Below are 21501 nucleotides of genomic sequence, written 5' to 3' on the forward strand. Positions count from 1 at the left end.
GGCGAGGCGGCCGCGGCAGCTGCGGCCTGGTGAGGCGGCGGCGGTAGCGTCTCGCCAACATATAAAAAAAAAAATAATAATAATAATGATAAAACTGGCGAGGCGGCCGCCTCGCCAAGATAGCGCTGCGGGAAGCTTGATGTTCATACCTTCACTGTGTTAGTCATTGTTTGTACTGCCGTTTTTTCCACTTTTCGTTGCGTTCGCCTGTCTGCTAAGCTCAAAACAACCGTGCCTGGCTTGACGGAGAAACCAGAACAGCTGAGCATCTTTACAACAGTGCACTTTTACTTTCGCCCTCTGGGGGGAGCCTCGCTGGAAAATCAACCCCGGTTGCATAGTATACCTTTAACAGGAAGGAAAAACCTCCAGCAGAACCGGGCTCAGTATGAACGGTAATCTGCCTTGACCGAATGGGGGTTACAAAAGAGAGAGAAGAGACACAACAAGACAGACTAAAAAGCACAGAAGCACACATTGATCCAGTAATCTGTTTTACATTAGATGGTAATAACAGGTGATCTGTCTTCCCTGGATGATGTCACAGCTAACAGAACGCCAGACCAGGTGTACCTACTATGAAGAAAAAATAGAAAAAACAAAAAGTTAAAAGCTGAAATGACAACAATCATGCAAAATTGAAGAACAATAGACCCTGATGTCCTCCAGCAGCCTAAGCCTATAGCAGCATAACTATAGAGGTAGCTCAGGGTAACATGAGCCACTCTGACTAGAAGCTTTGTCAAAAAGGAAAGTCCCAAGAGCCAGCTTCTAGTGGAGGAGTTCAAGTATCTTGGGGTCTTGTTCACGAATGAGGGGAAGATGGAGCGGGAGATCGACAGGCGGATTGGTGCGACATCTGCTGTGAAGCGGGCGCTGTACCGGTCCGTTGTGGTGAAGAGAGAGCTGAGCCAAAAGGCCAAGCTCTCGATTTACCAGTCGATCTACGTTCCTACCCTCATCTATGGTCACAAGCTTTGGGTCGTGACCGAAAGTACGAGATCCCGGATACAAGCGACCGAAATGAGTTTTCTCTATAGTGTGTCTGAGCTCACCCTTAGAGATAGGGTGAGGAGCTCAGTCACCCGGGAAGGACTCAGAGTAGAGCCGCTGCTCCTTCACATTGAGAGGAGCTAGTTTAGGTGTCTTGTGCATCTGGTTAGGATGCATCCTGGACGCATCCCTGGTGAGGTGTTCTGGGAACGTCCCACCGGGAGGAGGCCCAGGGGAAGACCCAGGACACGCTGGAGAGACTCTGCTGGCCTGGGAACGCTTTGGGATTCCCCCAGAGGAGGTGGCCCAAGTGGCTGACTAACGAACTTGAACAATTATTGAAGTTTGAAGCTACAAATTCCAGAAGAACATTCTCCAGAAGGACATTTTATTTTCTTAGTTTTATTTTGGGCCCATAGGTATTGTTGTTTTTGTATTGTACACTTTTAACTACAAATACTTGTGTCCATCACTTATTGCTATCTTCTCAGCTCCTATGAACCTCGAGCGTTAGACGTGTATATACCCTGAAATGGGTTACAAATACTTTAGCAATATTTCCAATTGATAAAGTGTTACTGTTACAGTATTTCTTTTGGGTGTTTATCCACCAATTTAACTGTCAAACGTTCATAAAAGCTGTCTTAATGCAAGAAACGAAACCCTTAAACACATGAAATAACAATTAACTTTAAAGTACTAAAAGGTTTTGTTAACTTTTGAAATAAAGCTGGATTAACAGCTTTAACGCTTTAGTCCGGTCCGGTGGCCCAATGCATTTTCATTATTCAACAGGGCTGCGAGGGCCGATCATCACCGCTTGCGGTTTTAATTATGTATTACAGCCTTTAAATGAGTCACAAAAAAATATTTCTAAAGCAGCAACTACTTATCAGTATTTACAACAGAGGCACTAAGTAAAAAAAAAGTTAGAGATACAATCTAGCAGACACTGATCTAGCTGGCTTTGTCAACTGAAGCCTATTTTCCTGCCCTCATCCAACATGAGCCTATGATTTGTTGTTGGTGTGTCTCTTACATTATTATTACTACTATGAAATGTTAGTTAATGTGTTGCACTGTTGCCTTGCAGTAAGAACATCCTGGTCCGAGTCCTGACCTTGGGTCTTTCTCCATGGAGTTTGCATATTCCCCCTTTGAATGTGTGGGTTGCTTCTGGGAACTTCAGCCTTCCCACAGTCTAAAACTATACTGTGAGGGATTTACCCTCTCACTAACAGGTGCTGTAAACATGCATTTTCTGTCTTTAACAAAAACTATTTGGTGGAGGTTTTAATCTTTATTTATTGATGTAAATTTAAGAAAACTTTTTTTTGTTCTCACCACTGTCTTTTCTTTGAGGTCACCTGGTCAGGTGTTGCCATGGAAGCGTGCCTATGAGCAGTGCTGACAAGGACCTGGTGTTTTCAATCAGCCTCATCCACACTGACTAAGAGGGAGGGGAGATGTTTTAGGTTTTGTTTGTATTTAGATTATTGTTCAGTTTTAATTTGTTCAAGTTGAATGTAAATGTTTTTTTGTTTTGTTTTACAGTACAGGTTTAATTTAGTTGGCTGTTTCTCAAATAGAAAATGTAAATGAAGTAAACGTTTCCACCCCTTTAATTATAGATGGTACATGCTGATGCTTTAAAAGCTGAGTTGTTTAAACATGGAGAAGAGTTTTTGTTTTTTCTGCTTTGATTGAGGAAAGTGGAACTCCTGTCTTTCCGCTTCAAAATGTTAAAACAGTCCTTTTTGGAAATATATATAAAGATCGGTCAACAATTTTCGGATCCAGTCTGATTTTTGTCGTTTTGTGTTCTGTACTGAGAGAGAGAGAGACAGACAGACAGAGAGAGAGACAGACAGATAGACAGAATTTAGTGTATCTCTTGTTGTTGTTGGTAGTAAAAAATATTGTAGAAATAGTAAAAAAGGTAGTAAATTCAATTCTGCAAGTCATGTTTAAAACCTGTATCAGTATTTGCTTATTTTTATTAATGTACTCTTTAAGGCAGGGTGCACCAGTTGCACCCAAACACAAGCATGTAGCTTCAGTCAGAATGTCCAACAGGAAACCAGACAGTAGACCACTGCATAGACAGTCTTCACATGAAGTAAGTCAGCAGTTCTCAGGTGTCAAACAATCAGAACTAGAAGAGGCTTTAGTGATGGGGATGTAGGACCTCCTTGGTCTTCTGGATTTCTGTTATCGGCTAATGGTGGTGAGAGGGATACTGCTTAATCCACGAGAGGCTTTACATGAAAGACTGTGGGAACTAACTTCCCTTTATCTGCCTCTTGCTGCTGTGGAAATAAGCTCTGGTAGAAACCCTTAAGAGCAGCAGAGCATAGAAATCTATTCTATACAGTGTCCAGAAAAATAATAAAATGAAGAGACAACATAAACCATAAGTTTAACACTGTCATGGCACTTTAGCAAGAAAAAAAAAATCCATCAAATCCCATTTTGGGGCTCCTGACTCTTGGAAAATTACAGATTATGAAGTCTGATCAAACCAATATAACGTGTAAATAAGAGAAAATTACTTTAAAGGGTACAAAATGTCCTTTAAATGACAGCAATTGTCTGTGTCTAAAACTTGTAAACAAAATTACGAAAACTGCACATATACAAAAAGGGTGAAATGACAACCCACAACTCACAGTAATAACTTTTTGAAATGCTGTATTTGACCCTAATGTGTTAGAATTGTTAAAACAATCCCAACATAAACGAGGAACTAGTTGTATTCTAGTTTATGAAGTCCTCGGCTTGCAGTCGTGAGCATCTTTATTGCTGCTTTCATAGTCTTTATGCACATCAAGGTCACCATACAGATCCTCTAGTACAGCCAGAACTCTGCTCTGGACAGAATCCACCTGCTCAGCTGGGCAGTATTCGTCTAGACTGGACCTGTCAACACAAACAGACACATTCACACTCACTGCTTCCTTTTCTTGTGGGACTGCTCTGGTGTTTATCTTTACCTGGACATAGTCACAAGAGTGGGTGTGGGCAGAGCTTTCAGGACAAGCTGCACAGCAGAAATCAGTCTATCAATCTCCTCCTCAGTGCTGATGTGGTGCGGCAGCTCGACTGAGTCACAGGTGAGGCCTGCCTGGTGAACCTAAGACATGTGGTGATGGGTTGAAGTAGGCAATAGATTCAGTAGAAAACAGCAGAAAGCAAAATAGTTTTACACAGTTTCAGTTCTCCTGTCTCCATGAAGAGGTGTCAAGTAACAATGTAAAATACTTTGTTACCTTACTTAAAGGCATAGTGGGCAATCTTTTGGCTTTGAGTTCTAGGCGGAATTAATCTTGTCCATTGGTTGTCCTATATGCCGGGCATTGTGATGTGGTCACATACCACCAATGTGCGTGCTCGTTGCTTCCTAGTTTCCTCTTGCTGTGCATGTGCACTTCTAGTGTTCATGTGTCCAGTGAGCTTCGGTAAAAGGTAGAGCTACAGGTAGAGCTCTACCTGTAGCTCTACCTTGCAGACGACTCTCCCTGTAGCTCTACCGATTATTAAGGGGTTTATATATTAGAAGAATAATTTTAAATTCTATTCTTGATTTAACAGGAAGCCAATGAAGGGAAGCTAAAATTGGAGAAATATGATCCTTCTTGTTCATTTTCATTAGAACTCTTGCTGCAGCATTTTGGATCAGCTGAAGACTTTGAACTGCATTTTGTGGACTTCCTGACAGTAAAGAATTACAATAGTCCATCCTTGAAGTAACAAATGCGTGGACTAGTTTTTCAGCATCACCCCTGGACAAAATGTTTCTAATTTCCAGAGGTGAAAAACTCTGGAAACCTGTTTAATATGGGATTTAAATGACATGTCTTGGTCAAAAATAACACCAATATTTTTTACTTTATCACCAGAGGCCAAGTTAATGCCATCCAGATTAAGTGATTGATTAAGAAGTTTATTTTTTGAGGACTCTGGTCCAAAGATTACAACTTCTGTCTTGTCAGAATTTAAGTGCAGGTAATTTAAATTCATCCAGCTTTTGATGTCATCAAGACATGACTGCAGTCAAAGTAATTGATTGGATTCATCAGGATTTATGGATAAATATAGCTGAGTGTCATCAGCATAACAGTGGAAATTAATCCCATGCTGTCTGATAATTTAGCCAATCGGAAGCTTATATATAGTAAAGAAAATTGGTCCAAGGACTGAACTCTGTGGTACTCCACAAGTGACCCTAGAGTTTGAAGAAGATTTATTATTAACATGAACAAAGTGGAATCTGTCCGACAGATAAGATTTACAGTTCCTTAAAACACATAACATACTTGACAATAAAACAATTATAATTTTAGATTAACACTTTGTTTTGGGGATTATGTTTGACTCATTAATGTATATACCATATATCCTTGTGTTTTCAGAAATTTTGTTAAGTAAATCAGTCTCAGATCATGATATTGCTATCAGCAATCACAATTTTTTTCACTGTGATTATCCCAGGAAAGGTGGAACTGTAGCCATTAACATGAAAAACAAGTTGTATGTGACTCTCCTTTCGCCCATACCTGTTGGCAAACAGAATTTTTGGTAATGAAACTTGTATTTCACCAGAGACTACCGCTTATGGTGGTGGACTGTTATAGGGTTCGTGGCCTGTAGCAAGGCTAAATTTTTAAGTTTGTCTCCAGGTTAAATTGCGATAGGGTTGTGTTAGTGAGGGGATCTAAATCTTGACTGGTTGTCTTAAGATTCAAACAGCATAAAATAATCTGACTCACTGAATCCAAGTCTATTAATAGAAAGTCCAACTTGGCATAACATTAAACATTCTTTTAGATCATTGCTCCCTGATCCAATTATAAGCAATCCCTCCTCGTTGACTTAACCTGGAATTGTTTTTGTGATGAATGTCTGAGCCAATTAATGAACACACTCCCTTACATAATGCTACCTTAAAAGGTAGAGTTGAAATTTTTTCCATTAAAGTCCCTTTTTGCATATGTGCAAGACCATCTTACCTGCTCTTTGATCTTCGGAGATTTCGTGAAAAATGTTTTTCACGTTTTACAAGTTTTAACTTGTATACATAAACACTAGAAGTGCACATGCGCAGCCAACAAGTGGAAAGGAACAAGGTACGTGCAAGCCCTCTGGTGTTACGTGAGCACATCAGAATTATTGGCATCTTCCATAAACAAAAATATTAACTTCACTACCATTAAACCAATGATAAATAAGGAAATTTGGGCAAGTTAACGGCAGCCACTAACCAGTAACCACCGGCTGTCGGTCTGTGTCACACGTCTTCAGACAAAAGATGCTACATGCACACAAATGGTGAACATGCACAGCGCTGCATGTTTGAGTGGATAGCTGCTTTAGTTCAGGATAAATTACTTTTGAATTTTAACTTTGACAAGGCAGTGAAAGCATGTGAGAAGAACATTCTACCTCTCTGTGCCCAGGCAGTAGCATCTAAAAAGAAACAGTGCGAATTCGGGCAACCAGTGTCACGAGAGAAACAAGCAACCAGCTCTATGAAAACAAACAAGCTCAAAACACGGCCAACAGGAACATTGGAGAACTGGAACACAGTGCTGGACTTCATGTTTACAGAGTTCCCTTTTCCTCTCTGTCATCAGTTTTTTCTTTAGCAAACGTGCAATAAATTACAACTTTTTGGGTTACTTATCGATGTGACATCAATATTGTAATATTTATTGTGCACTATTTTTGAATTGTAAAGCATAAATAAAAACTGGTTACATCATTGCTGTGTATAAATGTGGTTTTCTTATTTTGGACATGCTGGTTAAATGTCCCTTGAGGATTGCCATAAGGTAGGTCGTAGATACATTCCGGCTGGCGTTTTGTATGGAAGTGTTGAGGGGAAAAAAAACTACGCTGCAACCCAAAAGTCCAACTCCGAGTCCAGTCTCCTTCCACCTCATGTGGTGCTGGTAAGGCACCCAGAAAGCTCAGTTAAACTAGTATTTAAAGGGTTGGGGTCACACAGCAGTGCACTGTTTACAGGGGAAAAAAAACTTTGGATACCGGCATCTTCACTTTTGAGCAATGGGGGTCAACAATATTAACACAACATCATAACAAGAACAAAAAAAGTAAGAAGAAAACAGCACAGTTATTAATGTATTTTTTGTGGACTGCTACTGTTATAGAGAAGTCTGTGTAGATGTGTATTGTGTAGGGGCACAAACAGTGCAGTAATTCCTTGGATGTTATCATAATAACAGGTATTGAAACTGAAAGTGGATGCTAACCAGTCTGCAAACAGTTTCAAAACTTGGAGAGAACAATAATGCGATGAACGAAAAGTTAGCTCTAAAATTATCTGTAGCACGACTGTGCTTACCACTGGTAATAACTCTGGCATTTTATTTGTTAAATTGTTCGCAATTTACATATTTTACTGGTTGTTTTGTCCTTATTGTCTGTTGTTGTGCAATTATACACTGTTAAAAGTTATTTAATGTTTCATAAATAACTCTGTCTGTTAAGTATTGTCTGGTGATGATCAGCTCTTAAGCTGATATCAAGACAACGGTTGAAAGGGATGAATTTGAGCACTAGCGATCTTTTTAACAGCAAAACCTGCACACACATAGACTAAAGGAGTGACAGCTTCTTTTCAAGTTCAAGAATTTAATAACAGAAATAAAATTAACATCCAGAGAACATCACTATGTAATGCTGTTTACCTGAATTGACACAATATTTCGATTAATAAATCCTCTCTACTAGGCTAGTGAAACTTAACTAAACTACTAAGCAAAATGAAGATAAAAGGAAGCTAAACAAAGGAACTATTTACATGCAAAAACAAACAAAAGACAAACAAAAGTGGTTGATCATAATCAGAATACTTCAGTGACTCCTGGTTCACTGCAGATCTGATTAACAAAAACATGGAATGGAGTTAAAACATTTGCCATGTATTTCAATTCATTCACAATGCAAAGCCCAAGTTGAACAAAACATTATTTGTTAAAATAATATTCTGAGGACCGGTTTGTTCTGTAAAATCATTTAAACCCTTACGACCGAGTTTGTTAATGCGATTCTCCCTCCGGGCGCATGGGGTCGCTGCAGCAACTCGGTAGCTAAGAGGTTATGACATAAAGTTGCCGAAATTGCCTTGAAAACAGGCATTAATATACCATATTTGTTAGAGCCATAAATAGAAAATATTGAAGTTATTTGTATTATGGTTTGCCTTTTATTTTGTCGTGTTTCAGTGAGGGAGCTCAGGGAACTGATATTTGTTAAGACCATTTTATTGAGAGGTATGGTTTTATTTTGAAAGGCGCACTTCCTGTCAAGCCGTATTGTGGAGAAAACTGGGAACTGACTGTTTAGACACGGAGCAATACAGTTTTTGACCGTGAAGCTGTGTAGGAATAAGAAGAAGAAAAAACAGAGAATTGTAAAAGATATTGACATTTTTGTATTTGCATTTTTTCTAAATTTTTTCTAGATAAAGAATTTTTCGATAAAATGACACGGTTTCACGCGTCCACTACTTTCCTTTAGTGTGACAAAGATATTGGATCTGATGCCATAACATTTGTCAAAAACTGCTCCAAGAGGATAAAAGGACATTGAAGAAAGAAGGAAACGGAGTGGAGTAAGCTTTGAGAGGACGAGAGGTTGAGAGCCATTCACAAGACTTGGATTGCCGTGAGTAAATGACCAGCTAACATGCTAATGATGAAGCTAACTATGTTAACTGAGGGAGCTCTCATTTACCCTGCATGGGTTGTTTGCAAGAAGACATAAGAGATACAGAAGATGTTTTACGTTTATGGACTATAAAAGCCTTTTAGAGAAAGAGAATAAATATTGGACATAGTTTGAGCTGAAGTATGGAGGAGAAAAGATCGTTTGTTGCAGCATAAGACGTAATGCAGGCAGGTGACAACAAGAGGGAGCCAAAATACACACAAAAGGCACTCGAGGAGAAACTTAACAGGCTTTTCAGTCAAAGGAGGACAAAAATGGCTCAGATTACGGCTAAAATGAAGGAAATAGACAGCATGAAAAATAATGAAGATCATGTTGATAAAGTGGAATCAGAAACACTTCAGAGTTTTTACAAGCTGCATGAAGAGTTCATATTGCTAAACAACAATGTTGCACAGATGTAATCTAAAGAAGAAGCTAACACAGATTAGTGTGAATGGTACGAGTCAAAGGCAGCTATTATTAAGCAGTTTTTGCATGAGACAGAAAGTTGGATTCAAGAACGTAAAAGAGATGGTCAAAATGAAGAGGAGGTTACTCCACATGACAGTGTTTCTGTGATAGCTGATCGTCGACAAAGAAGTAAGAGCAGATCGAGTTCCAGAACTGGAGGTTCTTCTGTTGTGTCCAACACTAGTTCAGTGGCTCGCATGAAAGAGGAGGCTAAAAGAGCAGCTCTTCTAGTTCAAGCTGAATCGCTAAAAAGGAAAAAAGCGATACAACTACAGGAAGCAAAGCTAAAGGCTGAGTTGGAGGAGCTGGAGATGGAAACTGCAATAGCAGCCTCTACTACTAAGCTCAAGGTTTTTCAGAACCATGAAAATCCCCGAGATGCCATGAATGAATATGTGAAATGCAGGCTGGAAGAACCTGCATCAGGTCTTCCAAGATCCCAGCTTGTACATGAAGTCCATGCTCCAAAGACAGCAAATGATGAAGAGGAGGAAGATTATCCGATTGTTAAGGCGTCTGCTAGTATGACAAAACGTTCACCTCAGGCATATTTGTGTCATCAGGATCACTCAGATGGAGTTTCACCTACAGGTCTGCAGAATCCCACGTCTGCAGGTGACAAGATTTATGAAGTGATGCATCATCAGAACCTGATCACTGAAATGTTGGTCAAGCAGCAAAGCCTGTCACTGCTGCCCAAGAGAGACATTCCTGTGTTCTCAGGTGATCCACTCACGTATAGATCTTTTATCAGAGCATTTGACAACACTATTGACAACAAGACAGAAAATGAGAAAGATAAACTCTTCTTTCTGGAACAATATACACGTGGAGAGCCGCAAGATCTGGTGAGAAGCTGTGAACACATGACCCCAGAGAAAGGTTACAGAGAAGCTAGACAACGGCTTCATAAGCAATATGGTGATAATTTAAAAATAGCCATGGCTTACATCGAAAAGGCTTTAAAATGGCCACAAATAAGAACAGATGATGTTAAGGGTTTAAATGCTTATTCTCTCTTCCTGATTGGTTGCCGAAACACGATGCAAGATGTTGACTACATGGAAGAAATGGACAACCCAACAAACATGAGAGTCATTCTGTCCAAATTGCCATATAAGCTGAGGGAGCGATGGCGGAATGTGGCATTTGAAATGCAGGAGGAAAGAGGAAGAAGAGTAAGGTTCACACATCTGGTAGACTACATTGATAGACAAACAAAGATCATCTCAGATCCATTGTTTGGTGATCTCCAGGAAGTCAGTCTATCTACAAAACAAAAGGAAAAAGGGTGTTTTGCGAGAAAATCAAAAGAAAGTACACCAAGAAGTAGCAGTTTTGCTACAAGTGTTGACACAGAAAAACAGAAATTTTCACAGTCAAACCAAATCACAAAGACTGATAATGGCAAAGCATCTCAAAATAACTGCTTGTACTGTGACAAGAATCACAATCTTGGCAATTGTGAAAAATTCCAGAAACAAGCGCACAAGGAAAAGATTGAATATTTGAAATCTAAAGGTTTGTGTTTTGGATGCCTTGTTCCAGGACATTTGAGTAAAGATTGTTCAAGAAGACTGACATGCCAGTTATGTTTGCGGAAACATCCAAGCATCCTACATGTACAAAGAGAAGAAAAGTCTTCACCTAAAAAAGAAAGAAACACCACATCTGAAACTCAGACCACTACAGCTGTAAGCCAGGAGATGTGTGGATACACTGGGGCCGGAAGCAAAGAAGTAGTTTTGGCCATTGTCCCGGTAAAGCTCAAGTCTAAAAAAGGCACCAAGGTAATTGAGACATATGCCTTCATAGATCCTGGCAGTTCAGCTACGTTTTGCACAGAGAAGATCAGGAGAGTGCTGAACTTAAGAGGCAGAAAGGCGGACATTTTGCTCCGAACTATGGGACAGGAGAAGCTTGTTCATAGTCACATCCTGTCAGAACTGGAAGTCAGTGGATTTGAGGAAGAAAAGTACATTGACTTACCTTCAGTGTTCACACAACCTGAAATTCCTGTCAAAAGGGCTAACATTCCAGATCAGAAAGACCTTTGGAAGTGGGCATATTTGGATGAGGTTCATCTTCCAAGTATCAAGGCAGAAATTGGTCTGTTGATTGGTGCTAATGCTCACAAAGCAATAGAGCCGTGGAAAGTCATCAATAGCCAGGGAGACGGTCCCTACGCAGTGAAAACATCAATTGGATGGATTGTAAATGGTCCTGTGAAGGGAGAAGAGGACGTTCCACACAGTGAGAACGAGTTGCCAAGGTTAACGTTGAACAGGATTACAGTGGCAAGCATTGAGGAAATGCTGACACAGCAATATAATTCGTATTTCACAGAGTGTAGCCGTGAAGACAAAACAGAGATGTCACAAGATGATCGGCAGTTCATGAAGGATGTGGAACAGTCTTGTCAGTTCATTGATGGACATTACTGTATAAGTCTCCCATTTAAGAACAAGTCTCTGAAGATGCCCAATAATCGCAGTCTAGCTGAGCAAAGAGCCATCAACCTCAAGAAAAAGCTCATAAAGAACCCTGAGTTTCATGCTGACTATGGCTTTCATGTCTGACATCGTAGCAAAGGGTTATGCTGAAAAGGTGCTTGCAGACAGCCAGTGCAACAACTGAGAGGTGTGGTACATCCCACATCATGGGGTGTATCATCCAAAAAAGAAGAAGATCAGAGTTGTCTTTGACTGCACTGCAACATATCAGGGAGTTTCACTGAACAACCAGTTACTTCAAGGCCCAGACCTCACAAATACTTTGATTGGGGTGTTGACAAGGTTTAGAGAAGAGAAGATTGCACTGATGGCCGATATAGAGGCAATGTTTTACCAGGTCAGAGTACCACCATAGGACTCTAATTTCCTGCATTTTCTGTGGTGGCCTGATGGAGATTTGAACGGAAAGCTGGAGGAGTATAGAATGACCGTGCATATTTTTGGAGCCACGTCATCTCGAAGTTGTGCATGTTTTGCCTTAAGAAAGACAGCTGAGGCCAAAGAAGGTGAGACAACAGCTGAAGCAGCTAAAACCATCAAGAGAAAGTTTTACATGGATGATTGTTTGGCAGCTGTGGCTTCAGAGGACCAAGCAATAGCACTTTCACAATCTCTGAAGGCTTTATGCTTCCAGGGTGGATTCAACCTGACAAAATGGGTCAGTAATAGCAGAAAGGTTCTGTCATGTATCCCTGAAAGTGAAAGAGCTGCAGAGATGAAGGATTTGGATTTGAACAAAGATACTCTGCCTACCGAAAGAGCTCTAGGAATACATTGGTGTACGGAGTCAGACACTTTCATGTTTAAAGTGAACGTACCAAGAAAACCTGCCACATGAGAGGAATTCTCTCAGTCGTTAACTCAGTCTATGACCCTTTGGGCTTAATTTCCCCATGTATCCTTCCTGCCAAGCTGATTTTGAGAGAACTCTGTCAAAGAAAACTGAGCTGGGATGAGGATGTTGGAGAAGGAGACTTACAAAGATGGATGCAGTGGGTTTCAGAACTCGAGGAACTTTCCTGCTTTCACATAAAGAGATGTATCAAGCCAGATGATTTCTGCCCCACAGCTAAGGCAGAGATCCACCATTTCTCGGACGCAAGCGATGTTGGTTATGGCACTGCTTCATACCTATTGCTGATCAATGAAGATGGAAGAAAGAACTGTGGATTGCTCATGGCTAAATCCAGAGTTGCCCCTCTGAAGAAAATAACAGTTCCTAGGATGGAACTGACTGCTGCAGTCATAGCAGTGAAGGTCGACAGGCTGTTAAAACAGGAGCTGGAGACCCCCCTTGGAGAGTCTGTTTTTTGGACAGATAGCATGACTGTACTTAGGTACATAGAGAGTGAAGCTTCACGTTTCAAGACCTTTGTGGCCAATCGGATTGCATTCATTAGGGAAGCTACTTCACCATCTCAATGGAGATACGTGAATAATTCACTTAATCCAGCAGATACAGCTTCACGTGGTACAAAATTTACCAATCTCATCCAGAGCCGCAATTGGATTTGTGGCCCACATTTTCTTTATGAAGAGGAGTCTGAGTGGCCTACAAGACCTGACATACCAAGCACCATGGACGAGGACAGTGAGATCAAAAGGACAGCGCTAGTCAGTCTCTTGACCACGACTGAAGTTACACCCATGAAAAAGCTGGTGGAATACTACTCTGACTGGCACAAACTGAGAAAAGCTGTTGCATGGATGCTACGCATGAAAGACCTGCTTCACTACCTCGTTGAGAAGAGAAAAAAGTGTAAGGAGGTTGCTGTCCTGAAAGAGACAGGATCATTGAAGCAGTCCCAGAAAGTGCATGAAGAAATGATGGGAGTGAGAAAGTCAGTGAAAGGAAAACCTTTGTCTGTGCAGGACTTGGAAGATGCAAAGGTGGTGCTAATACGTCACAGTCAAAGAGAGATGTTTTCAGAAGAGTTGTCTTCACTCTTAGGTAAGGATCCCCATGTAAAGAGGTTAAATCAGCTTTCCAAATTAGATCCTTTTCTGCACGATGGCATCATCAAAGTTGGAGGTCGATTGAACAAGTCAGCCATGCCAGAGGAAGCAAGATGCCCAACTGTGTTGCACAAAGAACATCACATTACTAGGCTAATTCTGCAACATGTTCATCGACAAAATGGTCACTGCGGAAGGAACCAGCTGATTGCAAAGATCAGACAGCAGTATTGGATACCAGGACTGAACAGGGCAGCCCGGACTATAATATCAAAATGCATCACATGCAGAAAAATACATGCAAAGCCTGCAGTCCAGAAAATGGCAGACTTATTGGAGGAGCGTGTACTCCCAGACAAGCCACCGTTCACTCATGTGGGAGTGGACTATTTTGGACCTTTTAGTGTAAAAAGGGGACGCAGCATAGTGAAGCGCTATGGTGTACTGTTTACATGCTTTGCATTGTGGGCAGTCCACATAGAGGTTGCTCACTCTTTGGATACCTCATCATGCATAAATGCCATCAGAAGATTTGTATGTAGAAGAGGTCAAGTTTCTACCCTGCACTCAGATAATGGCACTAATTTTATTGGTGCTGAAAATGAGCTTAGGGAAGCCATAACTGAGCTTGATCATTCTAAAATAAGAGAAGAGCTGATGCCAAAGGGTATCTCATGGACCTTTAACACACCAACTGCCTCTCATCAAGGTGGAATATGGGAAAGACAGATTCGTACTGTAAGGAAGGTGTTGAACTCTGTTTTGAAGCAACAAACATTAGATGATGATGGTCTTCACACACTATTATGTGAAGTGGAAGCAATCATAAATGATCGTCCCTTGACTGCTGCATCAGATGATCAAAATGACCTGGAGGTTTTGACCCCAAATCATCTTCTGTTGTTGAAGAAACAGCCAATCCTTCCTCCAGGCTTGTTTGACAGTAAGGATACATACTCACGTCGAAGATGGAGACAGACACAATACATGGCCGACTTGTTTTGGTCGAGGTGGACAAAGGAATATCTTCCATTGCTACAAGAGCGGCAGAGATGGCGGACTCAAAGAAGAAATTTTGTCCCTGGAGATCTTGTACTCATTGTTGACAGTTCAGCCCCAAGAAACGCTTGGTTGACTGGAAGAATCCAAAAGACCTTTCCGGACTCCAGAGGAATTGTGCGACGGGTTCGAGTTCAAACCAAGTCTAGTTTGTTAGATAGACCCATAAATAAACTCTGTTTATTACAGGGAGCAGAATGAGTAAGAAAAGACTGTTAGTTGTCTCAAAGGCAAGGCCTGGATTGATATTTTGTTAGGTTAATAACTATATGGCTCTTTTTGAAGTGTAATTGTTATGCATCCTGCCTATACAATTAGGGGCTGGAATGTTAGAGCCATAAATAGAAAATATTGAAGTTATTTGTATTATGGTTTGCCTTTTATTTTGTCGTGTTTCAGTGAGGGAACTGATATTTGTTAAGACCATTTTATTGAGAGGTATGGTTTTATTTTGAAAGGCGCACTTCCTGTCAAGCCGTATTGTGGAGAAAACTGGGAACTGACTGTTTAGAAACGGAACAATATAGTTTTTGACCGTGAAGCTGTGTAGGAATAAGAAGAAGAAAAAACAGAGAAGTGTAAAAGATAGACATTTTTGTATTTGCATTTTTTCTACATTTTTTCTAGATAAAGAATTTTTCGATAAAAAGACACGGTTTCACGCGTCCACTACTTTCCTTTAGTGTCTAAGGAATGACACAGATATTGGATCTGATGCCATAACAATATTGATGCGGGAATAAGGCTTATAACACCATCGGAGGATGGCAGAGCAGAACAGTTACGCTTTATGCTTTAAAACGGACTCCTTTTAGGCGTCCGAAAACGGATGTTAGCAAGGCTAATAGCAGTTTGGCTAGCGCGAGCTACCGGTTAGCTCTTTGTTCTAAACACCACGGTTTACAAACATTTTCCCAATAAACATTTTTCTTCACCCTCAGACCGTTGCCCAAACCTCTGTCCTTTGTTTTGTGTCAGTTCGGTCCAGTTTTGGCCATTCACGGGAAGAACGTTGAAGGAGGGAAGTTGTTGACTAGCGTTAGCGGGCTAGCGCTTAGCTCTTGGCAGGCTAGCGTCAGCCTTGCAGCAGCATGTGGCTAACGGCGTGGTCTGGGTTGGAGGCCTGGTCCTCCAGGCAGACTCTGACCCCGGTTGCAGTCACAATTTAAGCAGATCGCTCCTCGGCATGGGGACGTTGCTTCTGTGCTGGCTTTTCAGCTCTGCGTTGCCTGGAACCAGCTCCGTCTGTGGTGCGCTGAGAAAGCAGAACAAAGCTGGCATAGACGGATTCCTTCACTTCGGCATCTGTTTAAGCAGAAGTGAGAGACTTATCTTTGAATCGGCTGGCAGTTTCTCCTATAAAACGTGCGCTCGCTCGGCTGTTTCCCCACTCACGACTTCAAAAACTGTCCACCTCACCAGACAATCACAGACAGTTTTTTTTTTCATCCAGAGTATTGCTTTGAAATACTGCATTTGGATGGATTAAATCAAAATGCTGCAGTTTTTGGCAGAAATTACTAAAATTAATGGTGGGATTAAAGAAAAAAATAAAAAGAAACAGTTGGATATTTTAGCCTAAAATATTTAACCAAAAATATTTAGTCTAAAATATTTAGAGCTACTAAGTGAGGTAAGAAAAATGCTGTTGTCCCTTTTCTTTCCAGCTTCTGGGAGGTGATGCAAAAGTTTCTTGTGATCATAATCATCATCAACATCATTATTTAAAGAGCACTTTAACCCGAGGTAAAACAGTGCCAAACATCAGAAATACATCAGATAAGAGATAATATCTAATAAAATGACTAGGCTAAACACTCAACAATGTAAAATAATAATAAGAAGATGAAATTGATATAAAATATAATCGAACCACCTGGCACAGCACAAATACAAGTACCAAGAAAAGTTGAGAGAGATAAAATCTCAGTAAGGTTAAAGGCCAATGAGTAAAATTAGGTTTTAAGACAGCAGAGGACCCTGTCAAATGTACAAAGGTAAGTCGTTCTATAACTTAGGGGCCCCAGTAGAGAAGGCCCTGTTCCCTCTAAGCTTCTGTTGGTCAGCAGACGTGAATGAGCAAGCAGGGGTGTAATAAAGGTGAATGAGAAGCTCATTTAAGTAAGGTGAGCAAAGCTGTTTAAAACCTTAAAAACAAACACAAGTTCTTTAAACTGAACTCCAAGATAAACAGGCAACCAGTGAAGGGAGGCCAGGGTGGGGTAATGTCTATGTTTTTCCATTAAAAGGTGTATCAGTGTTTGAACCAGCTGCAGACATTTGAGTGAGGACTGACCGATTCAGAGATAAAGAGAATGACACTAATCCAGCCATTGATTAATGAAGGCTTGGAGTAGGGTTTCCATATTTTTGCCTTGAAAGAATAGATTTTACCTTTGCTTTGTTCCTTAATTGATAAAAATGACTTACTGAGGTCCTTTTTTGACTGTCAAGTTTAAAATCCCCGTCCATTTTAAAATCAAGGTTCATAAATGTGGGCTAAACATTCATTACCAGGAGGTCTAAATCAACAGGATCAGCAGTTCTTTGGATGTTTCAACTGGTATATATAACAATTCATGATTTGCAAAGAGAAAGTGATTTGAGTTTTGATGCTCTCCTCGTCATTACCTTTCTACAGATTTTCTATCTCATTAAATTCAGGACTTTGCATGTGCCTTTGTATCTAGGTCTATACTGAAAAACCTACAGTAAATTAATGAAATGTTTATTCCGTATATAGTGCAGGGATTTTTTTAATATAAACTAAAGAAAAGTTTACATCACCAAGCTGGAAAAAAATCTTTAAAAAATAGACAACAGCACTTTCTACACCTCACTTAATAGCTCAAGGAAATATTTTCGTCTAAACATTTTAGACTAAATATTTTAGACTATGAAACAGACTTGAAACTGTTTGTTTCTATTCTTGTTTTCTTTACTCCCACCATTATGTTTAGTCATTTTTGCCAAAAACTGCAGCATTTTGATTTAATCCATCCGATTGCAGTATTTGCAAGCAATGATGAAAAAAAACTGTGATTGGCTGGTGGAGTGTACAGTTTTTGAGTCGCGAGTGGAGGAACAGAGCTTCGAGAGCCACACAGCTGGTGTTGAGCGTTGAAGGAATAGGTCGAGTGCGAGCAGACACAGAACCGAGCACGCGCAGAGATGGTACCGAGCGCATGGGCTCGTTTCCCCCTAGGTAGTTTGATGTTGTTTTTAGTTGCCGGTTCAATTGGCTGAATTGTATGATTGTCAAATTGAGAAAGGAATAATAGAAAGCGGGCCACGCTGAGTTAAAAAAAAAATAATAATAAAAACGGCATCCAGTCCAGCGCGGGCACGGCCGACTCCGTGGGCGGGCACAGCCCCCCAATGCCCGCCCATGCCGCCGGCTCTGCCAGGAGACAATCACTCACACCCTCAATTTATTTATTTTTTATTTTTTTTCGGGGTGGATCAACGTTCCATTATCAAAATATCAAGTCAGTATTCATCAGCTTTCTTGATCTGTAAATCAAAATTTCCTAGAAAAAAAGCTGTAAACTGCATGGGTAGATTGGTGTTAAACAGACCACTTAATATTTTATGAAGCTCTGCCCAAAAGGTTTTAACCACTGCGCATTCCCAAAAGATATGCCAATGATTAGCTTCCAGGTGTCCACATTGCCTCCAACACACAGCTTCCCCTCCAGAATAATGTGTCTTTTGTTTTGGTGTAAGAAAGTAACGGATCATACACTTCCAACCAAACTCTCGCCATGAATGAGAGCTGGTGCATTTCCACTGGGATTGGCAAATGTTAAGCCAATCCTCTTCAGATATTGACAGATTACCCTCCCTCTCCCACTTTTTCCTAATGTAATCTGTATTGTGGGACTTTTTAGACAATAAACCTATATAAATTCTGGAGATGACACCCTTGTTTGATTTTCCTTGATAAGCATCAATAATGATTTTTGATATGGGGTCATTGAGGTCTGTTTCCTTTCTGATATGTGCGAAGCGATTACGCACCTGGAGGAACCTAAAAAATTCAGTTCGGTCCAGGTCGTGGTCTTCCTTTAATCTATCAAAGCTTTTGAATTGTCCCTTTTCTGTAAGAGAATAGTATGTCGTTATCCCTTTCAAAATCCAGGTTTTAAATCCTTTATCTATTACATTAGGCCTAAAATCCGGATCATAAGCACACCATTGAATTATTTGTAACCTGTCATTTAGCATATACTCATCCTTTATCATATTCCAAATTTTTAACTGCACTCTGATCCATGGATTCTGTACCTTATCTATTAGTTCTCCCAGGTGTTTGTGTGCTAGTGCTGCTTGTATTGGGGGATCAATTTGACTAAAGAGTTCTATATTTTTCCATCTAGCTTGGTAAAATGGGTTACACAAATTCATTGGAGGTCTAGTCTGGGCTGCATGAAAATAGTCTTTAAAATTAGGTAATGACATACCCCCTTGCTCTTTTGGGAGTTGTAAAATCTTAAATCTAACCCTGGGTTTTTTACCCTGCCAAATAAATCTAGAGATAATCTTATTCAGTTCAGAGAATTGTTTTGTGGGGATTTGTGCCTGAAATAAGTAGAGATACCGTGGGAGAATATTTTTTCTTACAGTATCAATTCTGTTGCTAAGACTAAGAAACAAGATTGAGTTCCATCTGTGTATGTTGTCTTTCATTTTCACCAAGAGGGGGCCATAATTTATCTCTGCTAATGTTCAAATTATTTTTGGCAAGTTTATTCCGAGATATTTTCTTTTTTTTCTTTTTCTTTCCACTGTCGCTTCATGCTTGCTCAGTATGAGGGATTGCTGCAAAGCCATGGACAACGCAGACGACTCTCCCTGTGGCTCTACGCTTCTCCAGGTGTGAATGCTGCTTGTCGGGACTCTGAAGCAATCAACTGGTCCCCTTATATAGGACATTTTTGACCAATCTGTATAATATGATTGATTTTGACTTTGTAAAGTGCCTCAAGATGACAGGTTTCATATATTGGCGCTATATAAATAAAATTGAATTGAATATTTCAGTGACTTTTGATCCCAATTAAAATGGTATTTCTCTCTAGGTTGCTTTGTGGGTTTATAGTTAATAGTCAAAATTTGTGTCTTTTGTATATTTAGTTTATATCCCGAGCAATTACCGAAGTTTTCTAGGATGGTCATTAATTTGGGGAGTGAATCATTAGGGTTACTTAAATAGACCAGTACGTCATCGGCGTATAGCACCACCTTATGGTCTTCTCCATTAATGCAATTGCCTTTAATGGTCTGAGTCTGTATTATCCATAAGGCTAGGGGCTCTATATAAAGTGCAAATAACAGGGGTGAGATTGGACATCCCTGTCTCAAGCCCCGTTCCATTGTGATATATTAAATAATTATTTTTGCTCTTTAACAATATATTATGGAAAAACCTGCTCAGTTATATAACTTGTTTTTTGAGTTCACATAAACTAAGAGCAACATATATGCTCGTGCTCTGAGTTTTGCCTGTTATTTTGTTTAACCACATTTGTTATTTTGCTATAACTTGTTTTAACTTGTGGTGGGAACCTATCATGATGTGTTGTGGGAAAGACTGATTTCATATGAAACTAGAATTATATTTCGCTTCACACACTGCAGAGATGCTGGGAACGGTTTCTGTTTTGAAAACATGCTTTAAGAAACAGGGCGGCTGTGGAGGGAGAAGTGGCCATTCCTTCTCCACACCTGGGCCTTTGTTTATAAGTATATAAAGGGGAGACTGCCCTCAGTCCGGCGAAGACTGCCGTGGGTTTTGGACACCCGGCCGTGTGGATTGTGCTCTTACTGGACTGACCGACTTCCCAGTTCTGTGCCAGGGTAAGGTATGGAACATCACGCTTATCTGAAAGCAATGTTGCTTTAAGTGCTTGCTACTTTGCGTGTGTGAACAGCTTGCTGTTTTGTGTTGCTGTATTCTGTGGGGGATAATAAATATGGGCACTATTATTCTAATAGAAACAGTGTTTATGTGTTTGTGTGTCGCCGATCTCTTCCAAATCTGCATACAAATTTCATAAAACATTTTGGCATCACAAACAGGATTGAGAAGAGACTGCAATTTACAAATATGAAAGTGAAGGTAGTACCGAGATGGGAACCCTGTCATTGTGCAGAAATAGCGCTGCGTTTGTGCGAAAGAGTTGCAGGAAAAGAGGAGGTAGTCACGAGGTGGGAACAGCTTCTTTTTAAGGAGATAGCGCTGTGTTTGCATGATAGTGGAAGAACACCAGAACCGTGGGGTGCTTCGCTGCAGGCAGCGGGAACCAAAGACTTATTGGCACTGTTGCAGAAAATTGAAGTGCAAAAAAAAAGGGTACTGGCGGCCGGATTGCAGTGGCGTTTGTGGATCTGTGCCACTGCATGGAAACACCAGTATGAAGCCGGCCAACAATTAAAAACTCAGCAGTTAAAAGACAAGCAGGAAATGATAGAGCTGCAATCTGTTGAGTCGCTGTGTCAACAGCATCTGAAAATGTCGAGTCACCAGCTGTAACAGATAACTAGTGTTGCAGGAAAGCTGTAGCTAGGGTGTCTGTGGTAACAAGAAAGAAACAAAAAGTTCCGTAGGAAAAAAGTGTTGCAGACTCTGCGCGCAAGCTGTTTGTCTATGTTGTGTTTTTCATATCTTGTAAAATGTGTTCATTGCGGTGGCGGCTGGCCCATAGGGGGCGCTCAGGCGCTCCCCTCTCTAGATGTGGAGAGGAAAAGTCAAAATATATATAGATTTTAAAAG

At 40.5% G+C, this 21501-nt stretch overlaps 1 protein-coding gene across 2 annotated transcripts in view; it reads right to left on the minus strand.

The window, feature by feature from the left end:
* Positions 1–2959: 2959 nt before the first annotated feature.
* The window catches only part of cunh5orf22 (chromosome unknown C5orf22 homolog), a 103703-nt gene continuing 85161 nt past the window's right edge, over positions 2960–21501 (minus strand). For both annotated transcript variants that reach the window (XM_036134298.1, XM_036134297.1), the window contains 2 exons: positions 3987–4126; positions 2960–3912 (listed from right to left, as the gene is read on the minus strand). In XM_036134298.1, the coding sequence (XP_035990191.1) occupies positions 3756–3912; positions 3987–4126 (297 nt within the window). In that variant the 3' untranslated portion in view covers positions 2960–3755. The remainder of the gene's footprint in view (positions 3913–3986; positions 4127–21501) is intronic.

The sequence above is a fragment of the Fundulus heteroclitus genome, unplaced genomic scaffold (assembly GCF_011125445.2).
Source record: "Fundulus heteroclitus isolate FHET01 unplaced genomic scaffold, MU-UCD_Fhet_4.1 scaffold_79, whole genome shotgun sequence".
NCBI classification, from domain to species: Eukaryota; Metazoa; Chordata; class Actinopteri; order Cyprinodontiformes; family Fundulidae; genus Fundulus; species Fundulus heteroclitus.